The 27360-nt window shown below is 38.6% G+C and overlaps 1 protein-coding gene across 20 annotated transcripts in view; it reads left to right on the top strand.

Annotated features, from left to right (window-relative positions):
- Positions 1 to 27360, top strand: part of ZBTB20 (zinc finger and BTB domain containing 20) — a 475279-nt gene that overhangs the window by 149642 nt on the left and 298277 nt on the right. For 19 of the 20 annotated variants that reach the window (XR_003945573.2, XR_007778053.1, XM_050977301.1 and 16 more), the window contains one exon: positions 11729 to 11804. Coding sequence is in view for 14 of the 20 variants with exons in the window: in XM_050977301.1 (XP_050833258.1) it covers positions 11751 to 11804 (54 nt within the window). In the remaining 6 variants the exon portion in view is untranslated. Of the gene's footprint in view, positions 1 to 11728; positions 11805 to 27360 lie in introns of those variants that run through there. The other variant, XM_050977318.1, reaches the window with a different exon arrangement.

Raw genomic sequence — 27360 nt, 5'->3', positions numbered from 1 at the left:
CAGCAAACAAGTATTTAGAAGTCTGGTAAGTCAAGCTTAAAAGCAAACCTTCACTAGACTGGCATTTGTTAACAATACATATAGCAAATAGTTCTTAATCATTATTAGCTATTACCAATGCATATTCCAACAGTTGGTTGTTAACGATCCCGTATTATTCCAAGCATTGCTTAAAAACTTGCATCTAGAAAACTAACACAGTATTTTGAGCAGCTGGAAGAATAAAAATCACTCTGTTTCTTAACACCTTTAAGTTTAATATTAGATATAAACACCCAGTGTTCTGCACCCACCAAACCAGAAGTTGTCCACAATACCTTCCAATCAAATAGTATTGTAGCATTCAAACTGCATTGGGACTGGATAAGAGAAAAGAAAAATAAGGATTCCTTAAAATAAAAAAATATAAAAGGAAACTATGACAGCATTATACTTGTAACCTGAATTGTGTGAATTTTAAGTTTTCTTTTATAAGCCATACCTGATAAAATGAAAACATGAAATTTGCATAAAACATGAAAAAATTTGGGATTGCTTCAAATCTTGTCCCTCAGACATGCCTACAATGTTATGAAAAGAACACCTGCATTTCTTTTAAATATGTGTATATTTATCTATGTGTGTATAAACAAAAACTTCTGAAGGAAAAGTGCAGAAGTTTCTTTTCAGTCTTCTTCTTCACCCATCCCTACTTAGTCCTTTCAGATTCTTTTTTAGAGAAAACAAAAAAAAGGCACAGATTTTAATTTTTTGGTTTGCAAACTATCTTTGAAGATCCCTTCCACTTTAATGTTTCTGGCTTCTGCCTTTCAAACAATTGCCATTTTACCTAAAAGGGCAACATGTTTACAGATTGTATGTGAAATAATTTTCAAGAGTAATGCGTTTCATGAACATTTCTATTTTAGCACAGTGATAGCTCAAAGCTAAGAACCTTTCCTGACTGAAACTGTACTTTAAGTAACTTAAGGATAGGCTTCTTTCTTTTTTCCTGATATGGAAAAAAGAAGCCTATTTTCTTATTGTGGGAGACAACCCAGGAAATGAGAGACAATTGTACTCTTATTCATAGATGTGAGGCTTCTCTCCCCTCCAAGTTAGCTTGTGTAGTTTTCTATTCAGAAACTAACTGGTGTTGCTTTCAGTGCAAAATTAAATATTGAATGTGCTTTTAGCTGGTTTTGTGGGGGATTTGTTCTTTTGTATTTTTGGGGCATGGGGTGCTGCTGGTGAAGTTGTTTTCAGATGAGGTTGGGAACTGGAAATAAGATGAGCCAGAGCAGTGTGACTAATGAGTTTTCTGCATGCCATCAGCAAGAGTCCCACCAATGATATGTGGACTGTCATTCTACTTTCAGAGAAATGGTAGTAATGCATGACTCTTCAGAAGTCCTACAAATAGCAGTCTGGAACGTTTGATTAGGATTTTAAGAACATCAAGTGGATGCAGATTTAATAGGCTAATATGTTTAAGTGGCCTTGGTACCATCTTATGTACCAGAGCTAGGAAATACTTCTGTATGCATTTACTGTGTACGAGTTCCTTCTTTTGGAACTTTATTGTGGCTTAGAACTAAGAAAAAGACAATTTTTTTTTCCTGTAATTCACATTAGAGATACATATATTTCTGTGAACATCAGGCCCTGCTATACTGGTAATTTATTGCAGTATATTTATTGCAGTATATTTAATGCAGACTTCCAGTCAATGAGAAGAGAAAGGAGATCACTGACTACGTAAAACCCTAGGCTGGTTTCAGTTATAGCTCAGGAAGTGGAAAGTTTCTTTCTTGCCCAAATATGAAGCTCAGTCAGTCAGAAAATATAGAGAAATTAATGTCATAGGGCATTGTTAAAGAGTAAAAACTTCAGCTAAAAGAGAGAAATGCGTGAGGGAGAGTTTTGTGAACCAGCAGAAGATCTGGCAGCTGGACTTCAGAGTTCTGCTCCAGCTTCTCCAGATCTGCTGGGAGAGTAATGTATCTGTTGTTGGCATCACTGAATCTCTTAATGGAAAAGAAAGCATGTTTCTAAAGAATTTTGAGATTCAAGGAGGAAAGGCTGAATTTGCTTGGAAATTTTAGCCCTGTTATTGTACCAACTGATTACAGGGACAGTTGACTGCATGTAATTAAAAGCCAACCTCCATTCACTTGACGTTAAATAATATGGTATTTTATAGAATAGTCTCTATTAGTACACACAGATGCATAATGAGAATTTATAGGTACATGTGATTCCTAGAATGTTCTTTTTATGGTAAACTATTGCCCTAAATTTTGGCTTCTTATCATATTTCATTCTTTTGCTTGCTTACATTAGAATAAATATCCAGCAATCTTTAAGAAGGTGGCCCAGAGTAGAATAGCAGTTGGTGTTTTGTATCCTGGCAGGCTTCATGTATTTCACAAGTGCTTTCACTGTGGAAGGTACAGGTTCAAATTTTGTTCCTTATGCATTGTTTAATGGGGCAGGGGGGCATGAGATGGTGCTGGCTTGCATTAATTCAGAAATAGTTTCTCAGCACATGCAAAGAAACTAAGCAGTCCCTCCCTGATAGACCCACTTCCTTTTTTATAGTTATTTGCAGAGAAAATGTTTGAAGAGTGCTGAGTTCTTTCTGTGGGAGGTGCAGAGGAGGGAAAAAAAGAGTTTTAGCTCTTCCATACAGATTACAGGTGGGTTCAAATTTGGTAAATGTGGTAAATGTAGATGCATCTCAGTTATGACAACAAAGGTCCTGAAGGATCTGTCCTTTTAATTTTTTAATTCTTTCAAGGCATATTGAAGAAATAAAAACTTTAGATGTATAATATGTAAATGATCCTTTTCTATTTATGAATATTATTTTCACTGTCTCTGCAATTGGGCCTGAAATATTTTTCTGGGCTTCGTTGCAACATAAAGGCATTAGATCAAGAATGTTCCAAAATTCAGATTGGCTGGTATTTGATTATATCACCATGACTGAATGTTACTAGTTTTAAAATACTTTGTTGTTGTTGTTGTTGTTGTTGTTGTTGTTGTTGTTGTTGTTGTTGTTCAGGAAAATTTTAAAACAGCTTTGATTTCAAACATGAAACTTGGCAAGTGACTGGTCCACACAATGTGTTCTAATCACTTCTGGTATTTTGGAAAAGACTTGAAAAAGATTGAAGTTGTTATTTTATTAGAAATTTAGTTACCAATTGCATATCTGATCTTCTCATCATCTTTACCTGGAGTGCAATTAGCATATGGTCTTGTAGACTTTGCCCAGTGTTAGTGTTAACATGATGGAACTTAATTTTGTGTTTTTCTGTACATGGGTTTTTGTTAGAATTTTTTTTTACTGCTAAGAAATTATGTACCAGTTTTAATTCTGTAGTTTGGTTGACCACCAGGAGGATACATTTGGTCTCATCTGTTTAAACATAGATTATGGAGTAAGTTGAATGCCCAAACTTATTTTTGCTAATAATAACGTTCTGTTGTATGTTAGATGTGGTTTTTTTTTGTAGGGCAAATGGAGCCAGAGTGAATTTTAGTCTTGGAACTTTGAGCAATTTAATTGTTGCAGAAGCCCCACAAACCTGAGCTCATACCATGTACTCCTCATCTTAAGTATCTGAAGCAAAGATAAATATTATATAGATTTAAGTGTGTGCACTCAATATCTCAAGGTCCCTGGAATAACTTAAAATATAATTTGTAATGAACCAGGCCTACCTCAGGGAGGGACCTCAGGGATGCTGAGGTCTCTGAATCTAGTCCTGTGATGTATTTAGATGTACTTTCTCTTCAGAAAATAGTAGCCATTCTTTTTAAAAATCCATTTTAAACTTATCTAGTCATTATGCTGTTGCTTTATTACCTAGATTTTGCAGGATGTGGCTGACAATATAAAAATATTTTTCTTGTTTTTACTAATATTGAAAGTAAATGGAAGCTTGTTTTCTCCTTTTTTCTTCCAGTTATTATTTCCGGTCCTGACACAGTGATCAGTTCAAATCATTGCTGATATATTGTCTTTTTTTTTTTTTTTTTTTCCTGCATTGTTTCTGGGGGAAAAAAATTACAATAGAGCTTTGCCAAATCACAGTGCATGAACTGAACTTCCCTGAACTTTTATATAGTTCCAGCTGGGTTTGAATTTCTCTTCTTGTAGGATGATGTCTAATTAAACAAGAATTACGTATATGGACTTTATTGGGAGATGTTTGTGAGCTTGCATCAATGTAACATTAAAAGTTTAAGCAGCAGATTTGCAGTACAGTCTAAAGGTCTCCAAGTCCTCTGGTATTAAATTTGCAAAGATTTCTGAGATGAATGAAATTGGAGGGGGTTGGTAGCATTGTCCCTGTAATATTGAATCTCAATAGCCTGTACAATAAGATATTGTTCAGTATCCTCTTTGGGCCTTAAGCTTAATATGGTAGTTACATAAACTGAAATAATATGAAACTTCTGGGCATGGTTTGTACATGACATTGTGCAAGATGGAGCTGGTTTTGGGATTCAGGTTAATGGCCTTCTGGCAAAAAGCATAAATAATGTGCTGAAGTAAAAGACTGCATTGATTTGTGTTGCTGCATATGGTGGAATAAAATCTGTCCATGTGTCATCTGGAAGAGTCCTGATAGCAGTTGTGGTGCACCTGCTCATATGAACTCAAAAGCTAGCCTGTAGTCATGACTTTGCTTTTTATTAATTTTATTTACTCTTAAAAGATAGCATGCCCCTTCTTACACATCAGAATCCCAAGTTCCTCCCAAGACAGGCCTGTAGGGATAAGCCTTCTGCTAAGGGTAGCATAACAGTGATGGACCTACTGTCCATCCAAAGTCTGTCAGAGACACAGAAGCCACACTGGCACTTGCCACTCCAGAGACCTGAAGTGGATATTGCCACCTCTGATACTCTCCACTTCTCTGACATGAGACGCACAAATTCATGCCTCTCTGCTAATACACTTCACTCACTGTCTCTTTCTGTCAAACCTTCATCCTATTCCCTTCTCTGCCTGCAGCAAGAAAGGAAAATGGAAGCTTTGCAGTGCGAACAAGGCAGAGTCTCACAGTGAAGACAGAGGGAAGGAGGTGCTGGTCAGGTAGAGGAGATGGGCTTAGGCTGCTTTGGGAGGGTAGAAGAAATACTGGAGATCTTGGGAGAAGATTAAAGGTCCCAAAACCGTAGATGATGGATTTCATAGGTGATTGAGATTACCAGGTACTGTCTCCTAGTGTCACATGTCAAGACAATGACCACGAGCAATAAGTCAAGAGGAGGAGTTGTGACAACTTTCCTAAATTTCTTACAGTTGAAAACGTGTAGCTTTCGCTCACTCACTCTGTTTTGCTGTCTCAAGAAAGAGCATTAAAAGTTATTTTGGCCTTATTCTTGGAGGGGCACAAGTAAACAGAGGCTCTGGTGCTGGGGGTGTGTTCTCCACACAAGGAAAGAGAAAGAGGCAGGATATAGTGGACTTCACATCCTGCTGATACAGATGAGCTTATCTTGGAAATAGTCAACAGTTATGTTTAATTGCTCAACACTTTGGAATAGCTAGACTTCCAAATAAAGGTTTATCACTTTGATCTTCTCTGCCATATGTCCCATGAGATTTATGTGCATTGCCTTGGGGTGTTTCATTTCATCTAAGTACATTACTTTTCGTCCAGGATCTTGCCCTTTCACAGCTAAGGGTCAGGCTGAATTTTTTTGGGGCAGATCTGTGAAGGAAATGGAGAGGTAGTACCCATTTGAATGTACACAGTGTCTCTGTGGGGATAGTTCAATGTCATCTCCTATACCAGAAATCAGCAACAAAATGGCTTTAACTGTGCAGGGCAGTGAAAATTCAGGAAGTACAACTAAAAGAGTCCCCTGTTTCCAAAGAAGACTTTTAAGGATGTCATATGTGATTACTCTAAACTTTAAAATTTTAATCATTAGTACTGATAGTCTAACAAAATAGGCCAGATTATTGTCCCTTACCACAGTGACTGAAATATATTCTTTTACTTTGCTTTCCAAGGGAGCCAATTTCACAGCTGGGCCATACCAGTGCATAGTAACATGATGAAGTCAAACAAACACAGTGAAAACCTTCTATTTCTGAATTTGAAACAAAATTCTGTATTGGTTTTTGATATTTTTTTTACATTTTAAGATACCTTAAATACCATATTATTCTGGCTCATGCACATCTTCATTATTTGGATCTTACAATTATGATACCTTTCACATTTGATGAATTTCTTTTTTCTGAATCAGCTGTTTTGGATGCGGTCAATATTTACATTCTTTTTCTCATCTTTAATGAATCTCTGTAGTGATAATAATCCTAGCACCTATTGCTCAGCATCAGAGTAGATTCTTCTTTCTATTCTTTTGTAATACCATTGATTAATAACTCATTGCTTCCTATCTGTCAGAGTTTTTATCCATCTTATTGTAATAGTATTCAGACCATAATTCTCTAGTGCCTCTATGAGCTTCCTGTGTGGTACTGTGTCAAAGGTCTTGCTAAAATCCAAACAAATTATATCCACCACATTTCCTTTATCCTCCCAGTTTGTCACCGCACTGAAATACCCATCACAATGAAACATTTATTGATGTAAGTTTCTCTGTTAAACCAGAATAAATGTGAAGGTTCCGCTGTGATTATGTGATAGAGCCTGCTTCTTAACAGGTATTATCATTTTATGCACTAAAGATAATATGAGCCATGGGAGATGATACCATTCAGCAGGAGCAGTGAGGCTGTGAAGATCAAAGCATTATGAACCTTGAAAAGAAGTGGGAGAAGCTTATATGCTACAATAGCTTGTAAAGGGCGTAAGCAAAGTCTTCAAGCTGTATTCCAAGAGATGCTCAGTGAATATCAGCTTCAGAGCTGCTTCACAAAAAAACTGTATCTGTAGAGAAAGAATTGTTTGGGCAAGGCCTCGTGAAAGCTGCATGCTGTCACTGTTCCTGTTCCTTGGGAACATAAACAGGATCTAGGGACAGCTTGTGCAAGAAAACAGTTGGAATAAGGAATATCATGGTTTTCAGCAGCCAACTTGATTACCATCATCGCCCCTGCGTAGGAGGAAAGCTTCAAGAGGTATTTAGAATGATGCTGGGTCCAACCTAACTATAACAGAACTACCCATTAAACTCCTAAACATTGGGAGCCCAGGTCAGATCCTAAGTGCAGTTATAGAGACCAACTCTTCTGTGGGTCGAGAAGTTCAGCTTCTCAAGTGCTTGTTGCTAACTCTTAGCAGGAGGAATAAATGATGGGGATGGACTGTGCTGTTAAGGGATCCAACATGTTTAACAGGTTTGAGGGCCCTTGTGGTGAAATTGCATCCAGTATCTGTTTCCAAGTGACCATTAGAGTGGATTATGCGTTGCAGCTTTTATACAGTTGATTCACTCAAACTTTTTGAAACTGAGATTTCAAGGAGTCTTAGTCTTCACTCAAAGGCAGGTTTTATCATACCTGAACAAAAATAGTTCAAATACTTTTGGGGGATGTGGGGTGTGTTTGAATTGCAGCCAAAAATACACCTTTTTCCTGATTAAAATTATTTTCTAGCTGAAACAGCCATGGTTTGGAAATTAAAATTTGTAATGGGTGTCATCTTCACTAAGAAAATAAACTTGAAGGATGAATGCCATGAGGAAGATGAGATCTCTGTGGGCGTTCATCTTTGTAGTGAACCAATAACTGATGGGGGTTTACCATTTTGAGAAAGAAACCTTCAATCTCCTCTTGTCCATTCCTGCAGTGGGAGGAACCCTTCATCCTAGCACAATGTTGTAGGTTGTCTGCTGCTCCCATTCTGCCAGATTAAAAAGCCCCCAGATTTCTCCCATCAGCAGCCATGTGACTCTGGTTTGAGCCACAAATGGCTATGAGTTAGAAGGCAGAGCTGAAAATAACCCAAATTCCAGCATACATTTGAAAGTGTAGTAAGAGCTTCAATTCAAGCTTTTTGGGAGGATTTTTCAAGCACTGTTATTACTTTTTTTTTTCTTTTTTATTCTCTCCACTCAGGACAAGGAACAGGTGACAAAAGTAAAGCTGTTTATAGAGAGTTAATACCAACTAAAGTGCATTTACCTAAAAAAAGCAGTAAAATAGTGCTATATCTGTGTTAATAAGATTTGCTCTTTTGTTTTACCAGTGAACCTGAACAAAGCATTGTGCTGGTATGTCTATACTGGTTCCAATTCCAGAGTTTGTATATTTGTTGCTAGATGAGGTACATGTACAATTGACTTTCCTTTTTCATTTCTGTGACACAGATATTCTGGGCCATATCCTAAGTAATTACTTTGATTCTGAAGTTGGGTTGAAGTCTCTTAACTGGCCCATGAGTATTTTTGAATATTCTCTTGAAGGTAAAGGGCTTATTTTTTTGTTTGTGTGTGTCCCTTTGTCTTCGAGTGCCCTCCTTTTCCCTCATTCCCTGATTACTGAAGACGAGTTCCTTAATATTATCAATGAGTTTTTTTCCTTGAGTAAGGACATCAGTATTTTTCCTTCTTTGAATAGTTACTTGTGGCAGTGGCTTCATTGTTGATTTCCACTTCAAGAAGCTTGAAAAATGAGCTTGAAAAATGATCAATTGACTGAGGTTGTAATTTCTATATCTGGAAATTTCTAAAGATATCAAAAATTGTTGCACTGTATTCTCCTCTAGTCTTCCTTCTGCTCGTAACTAATCAGCTATGTCTGACTCTAACTGACCTGCTCCAGCTGAGTTAAGGTACTCAAGGAAAATCAGAGCTTAACAGATATGGAACTTCTTTATTGCTAGAGTTTGCAGAAGGCTGACATAACCTGAAATGTTTCCTGATTAAAAATTACATGTTTTTTACTTCTCTTTAATTTTTTAGATTGAAGGAATCTGATTCTTATCAAAGTGGGGAATTAGACCCTAACCGTGAGTCAGGCAAAGTAGAGTCATGTAATCATGGGATATTGCTAATGAACTTCAGTCGCTGTAGAGTTGGTAGCTTTCCTCTCACAGTTTTCACACACGGCATAAGCTTTATGGCAAGAAGGAATTGTGAGAAAGCAAAGTGAAACCTGTTTACCTTCTGATATTTGTTTTTAAAGCCTTTACTAAGAGGCAACACTTGCCTTGTTTTTACCACTTTACTCATGTGCCTCATTTCTGCCATACTCCTCATTCTTGCAATTCCAGCTTTTGGGCTTCTCTCAAGTAGAAGTTCATTGACTGTTCTTGAGGCATGTCTCTTTTCTTTCCTCAAGGGGATTAGGGCATCCCTTTCACTTAACAATCATGATCTCCTGCCCCACAAGTGTTAAGCATCCTCACCGGTGCACAGGAAGGCAAGCTCTTACAGAGAGCTCTTTCCAAGGCTCTGTTTCTTGTATTAGAAGAGTCACCGTGTGTGCTAATTATGCCTGCCTTGAGGAGAGGGACCACTTTATCTGCAGGCACTGTCCTCTGGCTGACTTGCAGAGTAATGCCAAATATTGCATTCCCTCCTTTCCCTTCCCAGTCAGAAAAACGTGGGCAAAGCACAAAAGACTTCAGTTTAAAACCACTAGGAAGATACACTGAAGAGCAGTTGTCAGGATTGTGCCCAACATGGGAAGAAGGTGCTGTGCCTTTGTGCTTTGACAGGAGACACCCATGTTTTCCTTGTTCTCTACAAAAAAAAAAAAATTGGAATTTTGGACAAAATTCAGTGGTGAAGTCCATGCACCAATTTATTCCTATTTAGGTCATTGGAATAGGGCTTCTCTATACTGGCTCTCTACACAGGGATACATTTCACCCTCAGAGAATGCTCTTTGTTGTCTTAGTTGAGGTCAGTTTTTCACTGCATTCATTAGAAGAAATAGCTTTGGATTTTAAATACTGCTGCCCCTCTCCTGCCCTGCCAGCAAGCCATCATTACAGTCCTGAAGATGTTAGAAAAGGGGTAAATTTGGAAGGAGAAGAAAGTGAAAGAAATGGAAGTTCAGAGGCTGAAACTGTTATCCCATATGTGGAAGTTGTGCTGTTCCTGCTGCTGATGGACTTACCAGTTTTTTGCCTGGATTTCTTCACTGTTTCTCTACCTTATTAGGTGTCAATCAGGAGAAAGAAGGAAAGTTGCTTGATATAAGGTTGTCTAAAGGAACAGGAACAGAGGAACATGTGTGTCAGGTGGTTCCTTCAGGAAAAATTTTATCCAAGCCTGTAAGGTTATCTTGTGGCAGCATCATCCTAGTGCCTCTATCAGACGGCTCTTGTTCATTCAAATGCTCAAGAATTTCTGGTTCTTCCTCTTCTGTTCCCTTCTGTGCTCTCTGTTTTGCCTCCTGCCCTTCAATACCTCTGATCTTGACAGAGTAGAAAACTTAAACCTACAAATAAGTTTGTGAGCTTATTTTTTTTGTGGTATTGGTGTGTGTATGAACATGTTTGTGTGACTGTATATTGTCTGGTATGGTGCATTTTATTTTAAAGATCCATGAGGATGGATTTAGAAGCCTCATATAAGACTGACATCTGAGGAATTGTATTTTGACTTATGGGAGGACAATGTAAAATTACATTTAGGAATTGCTCCCCACCTGTGGTACATTTAAAAGCAGTATTAGATTTGCATCCAGGATTTATTTGACCGTCTCTGTGAGTGTGCTGCTGGTGAGGAGAATAGCTTTGACTTTGATTGGGGTAAATTAGGCAAGTTCTGCTGTCACCTTTTAAAAATAAAATTTAATGAAGTTTTGATTTGTTCCTTTAATGAGTCGTTGGTACATTGTATGTGTCTGTGTATATTGCTGTATAGTTTGTTATTACGAAGCCAAATCCTGACAACTTATTGCAAAATTGTTTTAATTTAATAATATTTTTTTGTTTTTCTCGTTTCTCCTGGTTTTGGAGCCTTTATAATTAGATATAATTAAAACCACAGGTTTTAAACTCCAGTCTAACATTTAAACTCATATTTATGGTACAACCCCTGGAGTTTTATTGTCATTCCAACTATTTCAACTGCATTTTGAAAAAAAATATTTTTTTGCATCTGTTCGAATGCTGTGTCTGCAGCTACCACTTCTTAATCATCTGTTTTGCACAGTAATGTGACATTTATTTTACATGATAAGAAACCATGCAGTTTTATAGATGAGCTATTTCATATCCCTTAACAAAGGGTTGCAAGGGACCTTTTGCCTTGTACACTTTAAAAACAGCTTTACTCTTTTTGAACTTGTCTTCCTCTGCTTCTCCATGCAACAGTCTGAAAGTGCTGCACGCTGTAGAACGAATTTGTAAAAAATGTTGTTGGCTGGGATTATGTAAAAACCATATTTTCCCTTTTGGTGCGTATGTTCTGGTCCTAGCAATGTCCTTGTTTTGCTGAAATTAACATTTTTATCCTCACAGTCTTTGGTATGTGGTAGTGTTTTTCTGTCTTTTTTAATTGTGGGTTTTTTTTTTAATTAGTATAAGGTTGATTGTTAAAATTAAGTGGCAGAAGGCTTCTTTCCAAATTATTCAGAGATCTTTTGCTGAAGAAATATATTTTGCTACTCTCAATTGCTTTTTTCCCTTTTTCTTTCATTGCAAACTACTCTGGGAAGAGCTTCTTTTAACAAAAAAAAAGGCTACGCTTGACTGATAATGCATTGCTTTGGATGGTGAAACATTATGAAAGTTTAATTTTTAATTAAATCTGAAATACCAATTATAACTGAAAGAGATTTTAACCTGTTTCTTTTCAGACTGCCTGAAGTTACATTGTAGATGCTGAAATCACTGCACCTTAAAAACAAAAAGATTAAGCCACACTGCATTCCTGTAAGTAAAAGCTTTTCCGGTACCTTTTGTCCGTATTTTTCCTCTATATGCATCCAAAGTGTTAGCACAGTAGCTGGTCTTGGATAAAGGTCAGAGTCCCCTTGAATGGGATTTAGAAGTTCAAAGGATGTTTTATTTAAAAATTAAAAAGGAACTTCCATCTTGCAGATCTTTAATTTCAGAGTACTGAATAGATCATTCTTTCCTGCTTTGTTTTGAATAGTATTAGGAATACTGTGCATCTCTGTTGGCTTACAGTTGCTGTCGCTTTGTCAGAGAGGATTTCTGCACGTTGGTGCAGAGATAACAGAAAGTAGCAGAAGATTCCTTATAGCACGAAATACAGTTTATTTTCTTCTCATGATGTCATAACAAATTCTTCTGCTTTGTATGAGAAAAAAACAAACAACTTTCTGATGACATCACAGGGGACTTCAGCTGCTTTAGGGCGCACATGAAGGCAGAAATGCCTAATTCATCTCTGCTGTGACACAACAAAACACTCAAAATAACATCTATGTCTCAGCAAGAAAGGAGTCTTTTTCTAAGAGCATAGTTATTCCATAAATGCAACTCAGATTGCACATCACTCTGATCTACCCTTATTTAGAATCTGTTTATTGAATGAATTTGGGTTAATAATTAAGATTTGGAACTTCAGTGACTGAACAACAGGCATGCAAAAGAGGATTGGAAAATACAGCAGATTCAGATACTGTTAATCAAATGAAATAATATATGAAAAAAATCCAGAAGCTTGTAGAAAGAAGGAAAAAGATTGATTTCAGCTGAACAGTACAAAGCTGTGGAATATTACAAAGCAAAGTCAGTTTGTTTTCTTGTTTAAGATCAAAATGTGCAGTCTGTAATAAAATCCAGAGCCTTCTTCTAAAGTGGTGCTTTTATACTTCAGTTTTAAAATATTTTAACTATTAGAGGGGATTTATCATGCCTTTACCACCACCCCCCCACCCCCCTTTTTTAATATATTTTAATGTTTTATTGTAAACTAGCTGGAGGGTACAGTTACACTGTGGGCAGCTAAAGCCTTCCCCTCCAGCACAAAGCGCCAAGCATGACTCAGACAGGCAGATTGTGCCATTCTGGCTCTACTCCACTGTGTTTTTACATTACTGGCAAGGGCCATGCCATTGTGTTGTTTAAATATTGTGTATTAACTGCAGGCTGTGGCCAGTGAATGGTATTTAACATTTTCTGCTCTTCATTGCTGAATGTGAGCAGCTTCCCTGGCCACCAGAGGTTAACCTTGCAATTACACTGGTGAGCCGAGTTGAAAACAGTCGTGGATTTGCTGGGTCCAGCAGCAATTTAAAGGGAGGTGTTCAGGGAAAAATGGGGGAACACTTCTGAATCTGTGAGTTCCAAATTTCATGCTTGTCTTGCAATTTAGTGTGAACAACCAGGAAAATTTTTGTTGGAAAGCAGGAGTAATTCTCTTTCCAAAATGCAGCAGCAGTGTAAGAGTGAATTAAGGCATGTTCTTTGAATCCTTACGATCCAGATGGTCACTAAGTCCTGCATGGAAAGTCCAAGACAAAATAAGAGTAGCAATTGGTGCTGGCTGGGATGAGCTTTTTTAGGTATATGAAACTCTACATTTTGAAGGGAAAATAAATACACAAGCGTAAAACTCATGTTTAGGAAATATTTTTGGTTTCCTTTTTTTTATCAGGAGTTTCAAGTGCATTCACACAGAGATGCTGAGCAGCTTTCTCTAGGTCCAAGTAAATCAGTGGTCAAACTGGCAATGGAGTGTGGGATCAGGACTCCTAAGACTGTTCTGCCTATGTCTTCTTTCCATTCTATGAAGTAAAGGCCCATATTTTTAATCCTTGAGTTTCTTGTACTAATAGCTAAATGTCTTGGTTTGGAAAGACAGGTGCCTGCTAAAGAAGGCAGGAGCCTCCCCTGAAATGGAGAATCCCCACCCCTCCAAATTGCTATGAATTTTAAATTAAGGGGCTCTCAGGCAAAAAATATGGGAGCAGGAAATAACAGTTCTTTAATAGGGAAGGGGGATAAAAAAGGATAAAATAAAACTAGAACAACACTGACAGAGTCAGAACTCAACCTGACACCCTGTTGGTCAGTGTTGGTAGCAGTCCAGTTGGAAATGTGGCTGCAGTCTTCCTGAAGTGTCAGGTGTGATTCTGCTGGAGCAGGGGGTCCTGCAGAAAAAGGGTGTATTCTTCCTCCGTAGATCTGTGGAAGTAGAAGCAGCTGCTGTTCCTCTGGGGAATCCAGTGGAAGCTGTGCTGGTGTGTCAGAATCCCCAGATTATATCTGGGTAGCAATGCTTGGCTCCTCCCTCTGGGTGAAGCATCTCACAATGGGATGTTATAGTTCTTATCAGCCATGCAGTGACATTCAATAGCCTGTTATCAGCAGATGTCCCCTGCCGAGGGAGGAGTGATTGTGATCACTCAGAGAGAGAGATAAAGAGAATTGCCCACTTGACACCAGAAAACTGCCATACAGATGGTAATAAACTACATCTTGCCTTGCAATCTGGAACACTAAAAAAACCCACAAAAAAAAGGAAGTACAACAACAACAACAACAAAAAAAAAACCCAAACTCAGGAACACCCCCACTTTTAAACTTGTAGCTGCTTTTAAGTTCTGTAGCCTTGGCATGGCCTGTCCCTGGAATACAGAAGAACAAGGTGAGGAAAGTTTTACATAAGCACACATATCCTGTAAAATGAGGATGTGGTTCTTGCTATACCTCTTGTCCTATGTAAACCTATGTAAATAGTTGCTTGATACAATAAAAGTAGTGGCACTTTTGATAGAAGAAGGTGTGCTTTAAGGATTTTTTTTGTTTCCTCTATGTTTGCTGTAATCCGGTGTTTCTAATTGTAAGATCCTTAAAAAGGTGAACTTGCCATTTGGGCTTTCCTGTATCAACCCAAAAACAGCAAAGGCAAGCTATATCCTGGTATTTTTTGTAACTTTTTTTTTAATTAAAGGGTGGAAATCATGCTTTAATGTAGGGATGTCCCTAAAGTAAATGATTAATATAAGATGAGCCAAATTTTGTCTAAAAAAATACTTGGTATGTGGCATTAGAAGAAGCATTAAGATACACATCACCTGAACATCTGTCAGACAGTTGCATGAAAAACTCCACTTGATGAATGTGGGACAGATATTCTCCTAATGCAAAAGGTCTGTGGGCTGGATTCTTGCTATGTTGGGTTCTCTGAACTGAAGTTATCTGGGTTGAAAGGCAAGCAGATCTTTTGAGGTCAATGGGACTACTCAAATACTTAACTTTAAGGTTATGGTTTAGTACTTTGCTATTTGCAACTAACCCCAAATAGGATTAAGTTAAGCATGAGGAGGTACCTCTGCTCGCACTCAGTGTCTGCATGTTTTTGGAGTGAGACAATGACAGCACACATATTGGGTGAGGAAGAAAAATATGTTCTTTCAAAGCAATAGTATTTTTCAGTTACGTTGCCATGGGCTGAGGGCAATAAGGAGGATATGCCGTGTTATTTTTGTTAGAAAAGAGGTTGGTTTGTCAAGAGTTCAGCTTTACACAGTCTGATCTGATCAGCAACCTAGAGATCTGGTGTTCTAATCTTTATGGATACTGAGTGGATACTGATACTCATTATGGATAATGAGTGGCATTGGACAAGTCATTTAACCTCACTGTGCCTTGTTCAGCAGATCACTCTTTCAATCTGGTTCAGACTGATACGGCTCTGTGAACATTACTGAATTTGTGAATTTGTGTTTGCAGAGCTCTTAGGGGATAAATAGTAACCATTGTAATTATAAATAAGTATGTTGTGTAGACAAATCATGAGGAATGGTGATACAGCTACTCTTGGAGGTGATCTTTCACAATTCGCTTTTTGCCTTTGTTTAATCCCATCACTCAAAAGTAGCAAGGCCAACTCCAATTTACAGAAGTATTTCTCATGTCACTCTCCTCACTTTTGAGTATTTTATTGTTCGTGTTCTCCCTCTATTTCTTTGCTTCTTTCCTCCATGCTGAATTAACCTTGCATACCAAACTTTATTCCTTTTTTTTTTTTGCATTATACAGCAGAGGCATTTGTGTAACCTCCAAATTACAGAGAGCAAATTCATTTTGTCTAGTGATTGTTTGCTGATGATGTATGAAACAGACAGAAGACAGTTTGAATTTTCATAAGTTCAATTGAGCTTGCAGGCATAAGCAAAGGAAGAGGCAGAACCCAAGCCAATGTGACACAGTAAACTGGCATCCCAGAGTGCAGGCTGCATGTGTAGCGTCAGGATGTCAGGGCTGGGAAGGCCTTCGTCCATCACAGCTCTGCTTTTAGATGAAGGAAGAGTTCTGAAGCCACAAACAAGCACTACATGCACTACCATGTTCTTTTCAGTGCAAGAATCCTCAGGATTCTTGATGGATCTGGGACCTGACCTTTCCTCCTATAACTTGATGTTTTAGCTAGAATTTCAGGTGGGCCAAGATGGGCTTTGAGTCCATTCCCAGTTCCTGGTCCTCTGACAGAATGCAGACTCTCATGAGTTTAAGCCTTTTTTTTGATGCACATATTGGCTTGTAGAAGCTGTGCTGCAAATTTGAAATGAGTATGGAACTTTGCTTTGAACAAAGATGAACGTCTTGGGGCCAGCTATCCCTGAGGAATTGCATTTGCACTAACAAAGAGAATTAATTTTGCCTTTTCCCCTTCCTTTACCAAGGCATTAATCCAGAAACTCATGGGGATAAATTCTGCTCTGACTTCTACCTGTGAAACCCCAGTGGAAATGTGGAGAGGTCAAAAATGTTTGTCAAGGCACAAATTGTCCTAGAGTTAAAATTGTGAAGAAAGCAGAAACTGGTTGATAGTTATCTGGCCCAGGGGCTAGAGGATATGTAGGAGACCTACCTGGCATTACATGCTTCTGAAAGTGTTGCTTTTGTTGTACCTTAAGGAGAATACACTAAAAAATAATTTAAAAATCTATTGAGGGAAAATTTATAATCAAGATCACAGTGATTAATTGTTCTTCATGTCCACTGGGAGAAAGAACTAAAGAAATCAGTTCAATGAGCAGTGAAAATTACCAAGTTAGATATTAGGAGCCATGTTCTGACTGCAGGGGTTGTGAAATGCTGGAACACATAACCTATAGGTATTATGGAAACAGGAGAGCTGTCTATTTTAAGGAATGGCTTGGAAGACCACCTCCCACAGTGTGCTGGAACTTCCCATAAGACAGAAGACCAAACTGGATGGGTTCTGTTACTCCCTGGCATTTATATGATTCAGTGTACTGTTTGGGAATGTTGGTATGGGGCGAGTACATTCCTGATTAATAAAGCCTAATGTTCCCAAAAGATCTCCAGGGTTCTCATTTTTCTGTCTTCTCATAACTGGAAAGCACACTGTGAATTCAAAGATTTCATTGGGCAGCCAGCATTTTGCTTTGACCCTTCTTTTTTTAAAGAAGGATAGAGGGAGTCATATAAACACAGAAAGACATTTTCAGTTGTGGTGAGTCTGCAGGGGTTTCTTTCCAGTCAGTGCACAAATACTGATTTGTTTCAGTTACTGGTTTTTAAAATTTGGATTAATGGAGACACTCCAGGTATTGCCTGATACAAGTTCCTCTGATAAAGAGCATGGAGACAGTTGAAAGTTGCAAATAGGATTGATGATCAGAGCAAATATGTAATGAGACTGGAGTAAAGCCTGCTACAAAAAGGTAAATGTCTCAGGAGATTAGGAGCTTTGTAATTGTCTCTCTTTTCTTATGGTTGCCTCTGTTTTCTGAATTTTCATGCAAACATCCTAGAAAGATGTTTTCACTTAAGGAAACTGCAAATCTCAAAATGCAGTTGTCCAAGGACTAAGAAAATTTTCTTAGTTCTCAGGTTGGTTTTAATCAGTCTCATTCACAACTTAGCACAGAAAAGGAGTCAGGAATTATTTTTTATTAAATTTCTAGGTTTGGGGGTTTTTTCGCTTTCATACACATGTTAAAGGGTTTTTTTTGGAGGTGGAGGGGTTGTGTGGGCCTTTGTATGTTGTAGGTCTGCAGGTCAAGGGCATCAGTTGTAGTGTACAAATGACATTTTTCATGATGGAAGCTCTTCATCATGACATTTTTCATAGATGGAAGCTCTTGTTTTTGCAGAATAGTGGCCACAATAGATGAGGATAGGAAAATGGCTCTCTAGTGTGTGGTTGTTTTAGTATATAAAGGAGCATGGGCTGTGATTCACTCGTGTTAAAAAGGCATGGGAATGTAAGCATTGATTCTCTGTGTAGCACTGCTGTAGCAAGTTGCGGTAAAACTCTTCAACATTTCAGCACCCGAAGATGTTATGGTGAAAGTGGAAAATCTTTCACTCCATTAATCAAAGCATTTGCTACTCTACTTCAAAGTAAAATAAGGATTAAATATTATTGAGCAAGGAAGGTTGTATCAGACCAGAGATGTCATTAGATAAACTATGAAAGGAAAAAAAGCAACACAGATCTGACCTTTTCCAAAGTACTCCTGTTTTGTTCTATCTGAAATGAAATTGTTTAGCTAACCAGTGTATAATGGGAGGGCCTCCAGAGAAAGGCATTGTGGTTACTCCATATTTACATCAGTGTCCCTGAGGACACTCTGGCTGAATCATTTCAGATTCCAGAGTCTGATCTAGGGCAGTCTGATGAATGTAAGTTACCCAAATTTTCTGGTCTGTTTTCTTCACTAGGCCAAATTGTCTAGCTCTGAATTTTACTATAAAGGATCTCATTTGTACTGCACTCTTTCCTGCCATTGCCCCTGAAGTATCTTGATAATAGATTAGGAAGAGATTTTAATCTGTTGTGCCAAAACTGGTCTGTTGTTTTTAACAGTTTCCACTGGCATGAAAGAGATCAGAATATTTGTTTTATTTGTTTATTTTTAATAATAACCAAAAAGAAGTATTTGACTGTGCAAAATGTTTTGGTGTAAGCAATAACTGAAGGCATCTCTGAGTCAAAACCTGCATTAACAATTACTTGAACCTATTGCTTTCTTTGGCAGATTTTTTTTCATCATATTTCCTTAGAAATTTCATTCTAGTTCATGCAGTGTTCTAATTGAAATTTTGAATAATTAAAATTTTTTGTAGAATGGAAGAGGGTTATCTCATTTCTTCCAAGATTTGCGGCAAGTAATCAAGAATCATGTGACTCTTACCAGCAGAACCTTTTCAAGAAATAAGGTGTATATTTCTCAACAGCAATGATAGCAGTTGTGCAGCAGATCACTGCATGTCCTCTCTGCATACAAACCAGATTAGATTATGATCATGCAGCCCCAGTTCATTTAGGTGGAGTAAAGTGACACAGTTCCTATGTATAGAGTTTGTAAGATCAGACTATCAGTGAAAAAATTGGAGTCAGAGAGAGATGAATTCTCATTTCTTCCCAGTTCCTTTTTCCATTCATTAGGGTTTCAGGTGAAGAAGATAATCTGTTTTGTCATGCCTGTTGCTCTGTTTTAATACATGACTAACCTTCTCATGTCTGAGTGGCTGTCACTTCCCCAGAACAAGTGATACTGGACTCCTGAAGCAAACAGCTCTAAAAGGATCATCCTTTGGGGTGAATTTAGTGCCTTACTGACAGCTTTAGCCTGCATGTTGTTACCAACCAGAGGGAAATTCTAGTGGTCAGGGCATCACAGAAACCTGAGGAATGCGGAGAGAGGATACTGAGGGACCCAGGAACCAGGTGATCAGGAAGGTATAAAATGAATTTAGTCTATCAACTCGACTGGAAATGTAGCATGATTAGAAGTGAAACTTGCCTATTGACTCCCTGAGTCAATAGGCAAGTTTGTTATAGGTAGTGATGCTCATGGATAGCACCTGAATGGAAAAGTTTTGATTCCTTATAACTGTTTCAATCCTGCAGGAAGGAAAGGATTATTCTTTTTACTTTTGCCAGGGCTTCACTGCTACTTAATTTGTCTTGGTGCCTCTTGGCCATGTGACATCACTCCAGAAACGATCCCATTTGCAGTTTCTTCCGGTGTCAGAAATTGGTGTATTACTACTTCTCAGCTTCTTTGTGTGTGTGTGTGTGTGGCTTAGAAAATATTGCTCTTTTACAGCTACATCTGCCCTTCCTCTGATCATGTGTGCCATTCAGGAACACATTTATCATGGCAAATTCTTGTTCACTTTAGCAGTCTTTATTATGCTGTGGTGTTCTCGTGCCTATGTGCTGATAGTCATGGCTCTATAATGGCACTGAAGAGAACATTCAGACATTAATACAGCTCTAGATATCTAGCAAAGACTCATTTTCTTCAGAATGCCAGTCATGGTCACCTCAAGTGTTTTTCTGCCCCACCCAGGGAACTTTACTTTGGCAAGAGTTCAGGAAAATTCTTAGTGCAGAAAGGTAATCCCAACTAATAGTTATGATTATAATCTATAACAAAAATAAATAGTTAATTAAATAATATTAAAAATACAATTTTTTTACTAGTATTGAACTGAAGCTTTGCATTCAGATAGTTCTTAGACTTCTGTGATGCTCAAAACACCATTCTCTTCTCACATGTAAGTCTCTTCAGACTATTGCAAAGATTTGGAAAGAGGTGGTGAGAGACACTGTGCTACAGGTCCAAAACTAGATGCAGAAACATTTAGGTGCAGGACTCCAAGTGGAATTCCAACCCCAGAGTCAAGGGCTTTATCCAGTACTTGGGATGTATTAAGGGCAAAGGGAAGCATCTTGTTGGATGGTGTTCAGCCTAGAGGCAACCAGAGGGAAGCTCTAGAGATGAAAGACTTGATGATTCTTCCATAGACAGGATTTTTTACCAGCAAGATATTTTTCCTTACTGCAATCCATTCATGTCCTAGGGAATTCCAAATGTGCAAGGTACATTTTACTTTTTTATGAATGTATTCTCTGTCCCCTTATAGAATTTGACTTTCATCAACATTAGATAGCCAGAATTTTCCTGTGCCTTAGAATGGTGGAAAACAATTCTGATGTCCCTGCATTGTCAGACTTTCAGTGGCACAGTTTTCTATGTGATTGTCTTCATTATGACTTATTTACATTTAAAAGCATTTGATTTCTAAAAATTTCTCACACTATCTCTGTCATAATGTTTAGAATGTATCCATACCATATAGTAGATATTTTTTAAGCTCCTTATGCTTCTATTTCTTATAAAAGAAATAGACTGGAGAACAAAATAGAATTTCTTTATTTAATGCTGAACTAATTTTCAAAGCTGTGTTGTAATTAATACTGGGTGCACTGTTGGAAGTTTGGAAGGGGTAGTAGGCTTTTCTCCCTTTTTCTTTGCTGACATGGTAGAAAGCTTGAATATCCATGCTATGAAAAATTTGAGTCTCACTTCTGCTGCTGCCAATACTTGGTCCCACTGCCTGAATGGGATGAGACTTCGTAATTCCCTTCTGCTGCTTCCTACAGCTGGGCTGTAGAACTGGGAGAAATTCAGGGCTGCAGGTAAGCAATGTGACAAAGCCAGTGCTCTTTGTAGTGCCCAGTAGTGCCTTAATTATCACCTGTGATCCCTGACAGATTTCTGCACACCATTTCTGGATGAAGTGCTGCCACTCTCTGATCCCCTCTTTATAGATGAAGAGGGAAATCCTGGCCCAAAAAAAGTCCCTGAGGTTCTTCCACATTCCTTTCAGTGGAGACAGGAGTCATTGCAAACATATATGCATGAGCTGGACCTTTACATGTGCTGGGTTATGGTCTGTCTGATGCATTTATGTATTCATCTTTTCCCCCTTCTCCCAAAGTCATGCCCCAGGTGAGGGGCAGACCCCAACTGCTCTGACTGATGTTCTGCTGGAAATGCAGGACTTTCCTTAACTGATGGAGAGGAAAAAGTCTTACCTTTTGGTTAAAAAATGGGAAAATAAATACATCCTGCTTTCTTTAGAGAGCTGCTTTCTTTTTCTTGAAGCAACTAGATTTATCCTGTTTGAATACAAAAGTGACATAAAATTTGTCACATGCATGTTTGTGCTGAACTGGGCTGGGCTCTTCCTTGCCCTGAATCCAGATGTAAAAGTCCCAGTCTCTGTCCCAGCTTGGCCTTTTTATTCCTCTGCATCACTGATATGCAAGTGGAAGCTCCAGTGCCGATCTTTCTCAGTGTGGAGAGCTTTCAGAACCCAGTCTGCATTTGTCCTGTGTTTCTTTAAATATAGAAAGAGATGATGGAGCTTGTTCTGCACTTTTGAAATCTCAATCTTCTCACTTAAAGCCAGGTCAAATATTCTGTGTATTTGCAAGTGTAGCACAAATTCATGTGCTAAATGGATAGCTGTGGTGGTACTGTTGCCCTTTAAATAGGGACTCCATTTACTTTAGTGGGATTTTCACCAGTTTCGGTGCTTGGAAGGTCAGGTTTCATTTTCTTTCACCATTTTGCCAATGTAGTAGTATTGTTATGATTCCTCCCCAGTTCATTCTTAATGGCCGTGTCATTAGGACCTTTAAATTCTAGTAAGACACTATTGGTGTGGAGGGCAAGAAATATTAAGAAGCTTAAGAAGAAATCCTAGTGCAAATCTTGCCAAACACAAATTATAGAAACAGGCATCACATCTAATGGCATATAGTGGCTGTTCAGTGTACCAGTCCAAATTAAAATGTGCTGTCCTCTGCCCAGTAGATCTAGACCATGAGAGATGAAAATAAATTGTTGTCCCCTCTTCTCCCAGCTCTCCCCAGTTCATAACTACAATCCCAATTATCTTGTCAAAGTGAAGTTTTTATGGGAAAAAAAGGTAACATATCACCACAATAACTTCTAAATGTAGCCCATGCCTCAGGACTTGGTGTAGCACAGAAGCTCTTATTTCACCTCTAGGTCCTGTACAAATAAAAATGCCTTGAACAATGAGCCAGCAAAATGTGAAATTAAACAGAGGCAAATGTACATTTATTTTATGTCTAGTCACGTTAATCAGACATATCATTTTTCTTTGGAAATGACTGTTTCAACAAAAGCAAAATTATAGCAATTAAAAATGTAAGGAGGAAATAATAGTATTGATTTTTTTGTGTGTGGTTTTGTTATTTTTTGCTTAATTTTGTGACAAGTAAGTAGTAATGCATGTCTTATTGCACGTCAATCTGTTTGTTAGACTGCAAGAGGCACCTAGATTTCAGAAAGGTGAAGCTTCAGTAAGATCTAAGCTAATGCTTAGTGACTTTTTTCATTGCACAAAACACTGCTAGTTTTTCTACAGCGATGTGCAATGCAAATACAGAAGTAGCAAAAAATGAAAGGGCTTACTTGGAAATTCTAATACACAGAACTTTCAAAACAAATTTATTTTTGGCTTTTTAATTATGTGGAAAGGTTCAGTATCACTTCTTTTTGAATCCTGACTTCAAAAGGAAATGAAAAGTCAAATTTTCTCCCTTTACTTATCGGTTTAAAATGCCTCAAAAGGCCTAGTAGCTCACCAGCAAAAGCAATCATAGAATCATAGACTGTCCTGAGTTGGAAGGGACCCACAAGGATGATCAAGTTCAACTCCTGGTCCTGCACAGGACACCCCAAGAGTCACACCATGTGCCTGAGAGCACTGCTCAAACACTTCCTGAACTCTGCCAGGCTTGGTGCTGTGACCACTTTCCTGGGGAGCCTGTTCCAGTGCCCAACCACCCTCTGGGGGAAGAACCTGTTCCTGATATCCAACCTAAACCTCCCCGGACACAGCTTCAGGCCACTCCCTCGGGTTCTGTCACTGGTCAGCACAGAGAAGAGATCAGTGCCTGCCCCTCCTCTCACCCTCCCAAGGAAGCTGTAACTGCAGTGAGGTCTGTCCTCAGTCTCCTCCAGGCTGAACAGCCCAAGTGACCTCAGCCACTCCTCATATGGCTTCCCCTCAAGGCCCTTCTCCATCCTCATTACCCTCCTTTGGACACTCTCTAACAGCTTTATACCCTCCTTATGTTGTGACCAGAGCTATACACAATATTCCAGGTGAGGCTGCTCCAGCTCAGAGCAGAGTGGGACAATCCCCTCCCCTGCCTGGCTGTGATGCCAGACCTGATGCCCCCAGGACAGGGTTGGCTCTCCTGGCTCCGGGGCACTGCTGGCTCAGGTTCAACTTTCCATCGACCAGGACCTTCCTCTGAGGCACAAGAAAAAGGTCTGGGATCTGCTGCTTTTTGAAATTCTTTAGGAATGGTGTTCAGAGAAGTTGTGGGTGTTCCATCCTTGGAAGTGTTTAAGGCCAGGCTGGACAGGGCTTTTAGCAACCTGCTTCAGTGGAAGGTATTGCTGCCTGGGGCAGGGGGAACAAGATAAAACAACATAATCCTGAAGGTCTCTTCCAACCCAAAACATTTCCCTGGTTTGAGATTTAATTTCTGTGATTTTATTAGTTTCTAATGTTCTTTGTGATGCTACAAACTGCATCTCTCTCTCCAGTTTTCTACAATCATTCTTGTGTCTAGGTGCATCTAATTCTTTCTAATAGAAGAATTAGGGTGCCAACCCCTGGTTTTGCTGACAAAGGCTACTGTAATAGATAGTTGAGTATTTCTTGTGGATGCCAGGAGGAATGACTATTTTGTGGACAGATATTGTAGTAGACAGAAGTATTGATTGGGTTTCATTGTAATAAACACTGCCAGATGTTATCTCAGTGTGTACTGTTTGCATTAGTAAATAAATAAATTCTCCAGAGCATAATTATTCCCTATAATGTTTTTTCAAAAGCTCACTCTTGTCTTACTATTGAGCTTCCTCTGCTTTCTGTGCAGCTTGAGAAACTAATTGGAGCATGTGAAGCTAATTGTAAAATTCAAATCTTGCAGTAGGTTCACATACATTGTCAAGGCCAAAGCTGGCATGTGTAAGTGATGGCATCTTCACTTGAGCTAGGCTTTCTTCACCTGAGACTTTTTCCTGCAGAAAATAAGTGAAGAAGTTTTATTTGCTGTTGTGTTATTCTCCATCCTGGTGAACATGTTTTCATAGGAATGTCACAGTAAAAGTCTGTGTCCTCTGAGTCTTGGTAAAGCTCTCAGCTTGCAGGTCACTCGGTACAAAGTGATGGTCTGGTTCCAGCCTATGTGCTGCCACTGAAGGCATTGGTTAAATGCCAGTGCTTGAAGCCCAGCATGTCACCTATCAAGATAAAGCAGCTCTGAGGAAGCATCTGACCTTCCACAGAGACAAAGAATTCCAAGAGTCCAGATTCACGATTGAAATGATCAATCACATAAAATCGGTTTGAAAAGCACACCAGTGCACAGCACATCATCACAGTGCTTTTTTCTCACAATAGGCAAGGCACGTTGAAGTAGACTTAGATCTGAGTTCTCTCTGATTCCTGGAGCTTTTAGCTTTCCTGAAATCACTGAGCAAGTCCACAAGTGCTTTCCTGAAGTGTAGTCGGTGTCCATAAAAACTCATGTTAAATGAGAGCTGAAGTTGTATACTGCATATTCTGAAAATTATTTATTTTTATTTTCAGTGAAGCCATACCTGTTCCCTGAAATAGTGGGTCCTAATGCATCTATTGCATGTAATTTATGATTTTGAGTCATGTACTGAACACTGGCTTTCACTCAGATGCAGGTTCCCTTGACAAGTTGGCTCCTTCCAGAGCCTCCCCAAAACAAACTCAAAACAGTTTAAAAGGTTTAGGAAGATGCAATGTGTATTTGAATTCTCTGCCAGTGAATCAGCATTATTAACCTTATGACTCCTAAATTAAATCAACATTCTCTGTGTCACATCCTAAGTTTAAATTAATATAAAAGATGGGGTTTTTTTCCAAATTATTAATAGTTTTACTATTGTTTGTCTAGTTCTTCCAGTTTAGCAGCTGGATTTTTAACTGTACTTAATCTGTCTGCTTAGGTATATTTAGAATTTTTATACATTTTACTGAAACTTTATATAATAGAACCATTTACATGTGTTTGTATTTACAGTTATACTTTGCAATCTGTAAGGCTACTCCTTCTCAAAAATTTTATTTTGGGCAAGGATCATCAAATCAATCCTTTTCTTTTTCCCCCAATTTTCACTGTCGTCCTTTTTCTTCTTGCCAAAAAGGGAAATGGAAAAAAATTAATGAAGAACAAGGGAAGGAGAAAATGGGGGACCTTCCCACCAACTTTTTCTTGCTGTGTACATGAATACTTTCAGTAATGTCTCTGAAAATACCTTTGAGAATACTCTCAAATACTTTGAGAATACCTACTTGCTCCCAAAATTCCTCACATAAAAGTAGCAATATCTGACCATTTAAAAGGCAGCTCATTTTCTCATCTCACTTCCTTTTGAATAGTCAAGTGCACTTCCAAGCTACAGCCACTGAAGAACAATTCCAAGTTCCATACAAACACAGTGTGTCAGCTGTGCATTTTTCCTGTTTCTAAGGAATAAAGATCACAAATGTGAAATGAAACATTACAGAGAAGCACCTGAGTGCAGATCCGAAGGTAGAATCTGCACTGGCTTCATTTCAGCACAGACAGTGGGAAAACGTAAATCTACTCGTGAGTCCTGAGATCTTTACCTCTCTCAGGTTAGCAAATGTATCTGAGGGGAGGAAGCTGGAATAGCTAATTCCCAAGTGATTTTAATGATTCATGCTCCCTAAAAGAAGGAGCCATGGGAAATATGCCTGAGCATAACTGTTTTGTTGTGTGCTATAGGATGTTTGTTTAGTGAAATGGCTTTGCTAATAGATAAAATGTGCAACACAACCCTCCTTAGGTTTGGTCTTCTATAAAATTAAAGGCCTCATTTGTGTCTTTTATCTAGGCAAGGAAAATGGAGCAAATAGTGACCAAAGCCTTCAGTAGCTCTGAGGCCTTTTGATTTTAAGTTTTTAGGACTGCATGAGCTTGCTGCTTCTTCCTCAGGGCTTATGATGGAAAACCTTTGCTGTATTCTCTCCTCCTGCCCTTCCTGTCTCTCAGCTCTCAAGTGATTCAGGGGCACAACATAGGACACCTCAGCCAAATGTTGCAACAAGCAGCTGATGTGATTGCAAGGGGGTATTTCCTGTCTGGTGGGTAGATACATACATTTCCTTTGCTCCGTATTTGTGTGGAACAAAATACCCTGCTTTTTAATTATTGTTTCCTAGGATAAAGTTGGAAGTTTGTCCCCAGAACCAGTCTTGTTTTTGGCATCTCCCTTGATACTGTGTGCAGTGGTGCCGCTTAATGCTCATTCAGGCAGTGGATTGTGTTTCTGGTTCTTGGCCTAAAGTGGATTGAGATTCATGAAAAATAATCTCAAATCACAAAGCCACCATGGGAGGCTTCTAGCTTCTGTGACTATCTCACTTGGGCTAGATTTGAATCAGCAATCAGGAGGTGAATGGTTTTGTTCTTATCCCACTGCCAATTTCCTGAACTAACATAATCTGAGTGTGTGTCACAAAATTTTATTTTCCAATTGAATGCATCCATCCTTTAAAAACAGGTTAAAAAATAAGAGACAAAATGTAAAGGAAATTTAGCATCCAAAAAATACAGAACAGTGCTCAGGACTTT

This window comes from Serinus canaria, chromosome 1 (assembly GCF_022539315.1).
Source record: "Serinus canaria isolate serCan28SL12 chromosome 1, serCan2020, whole genome shotgun sequence".
Lineage (NCBI taxonomy): Eukaryota > Metazoa > Chordata > Aves > Passeriformes > Fringillidae > Serinus > Serinus canaria.
This window is presented reverse-complemented; position numbering and strand designations above follow the sequence as displayed.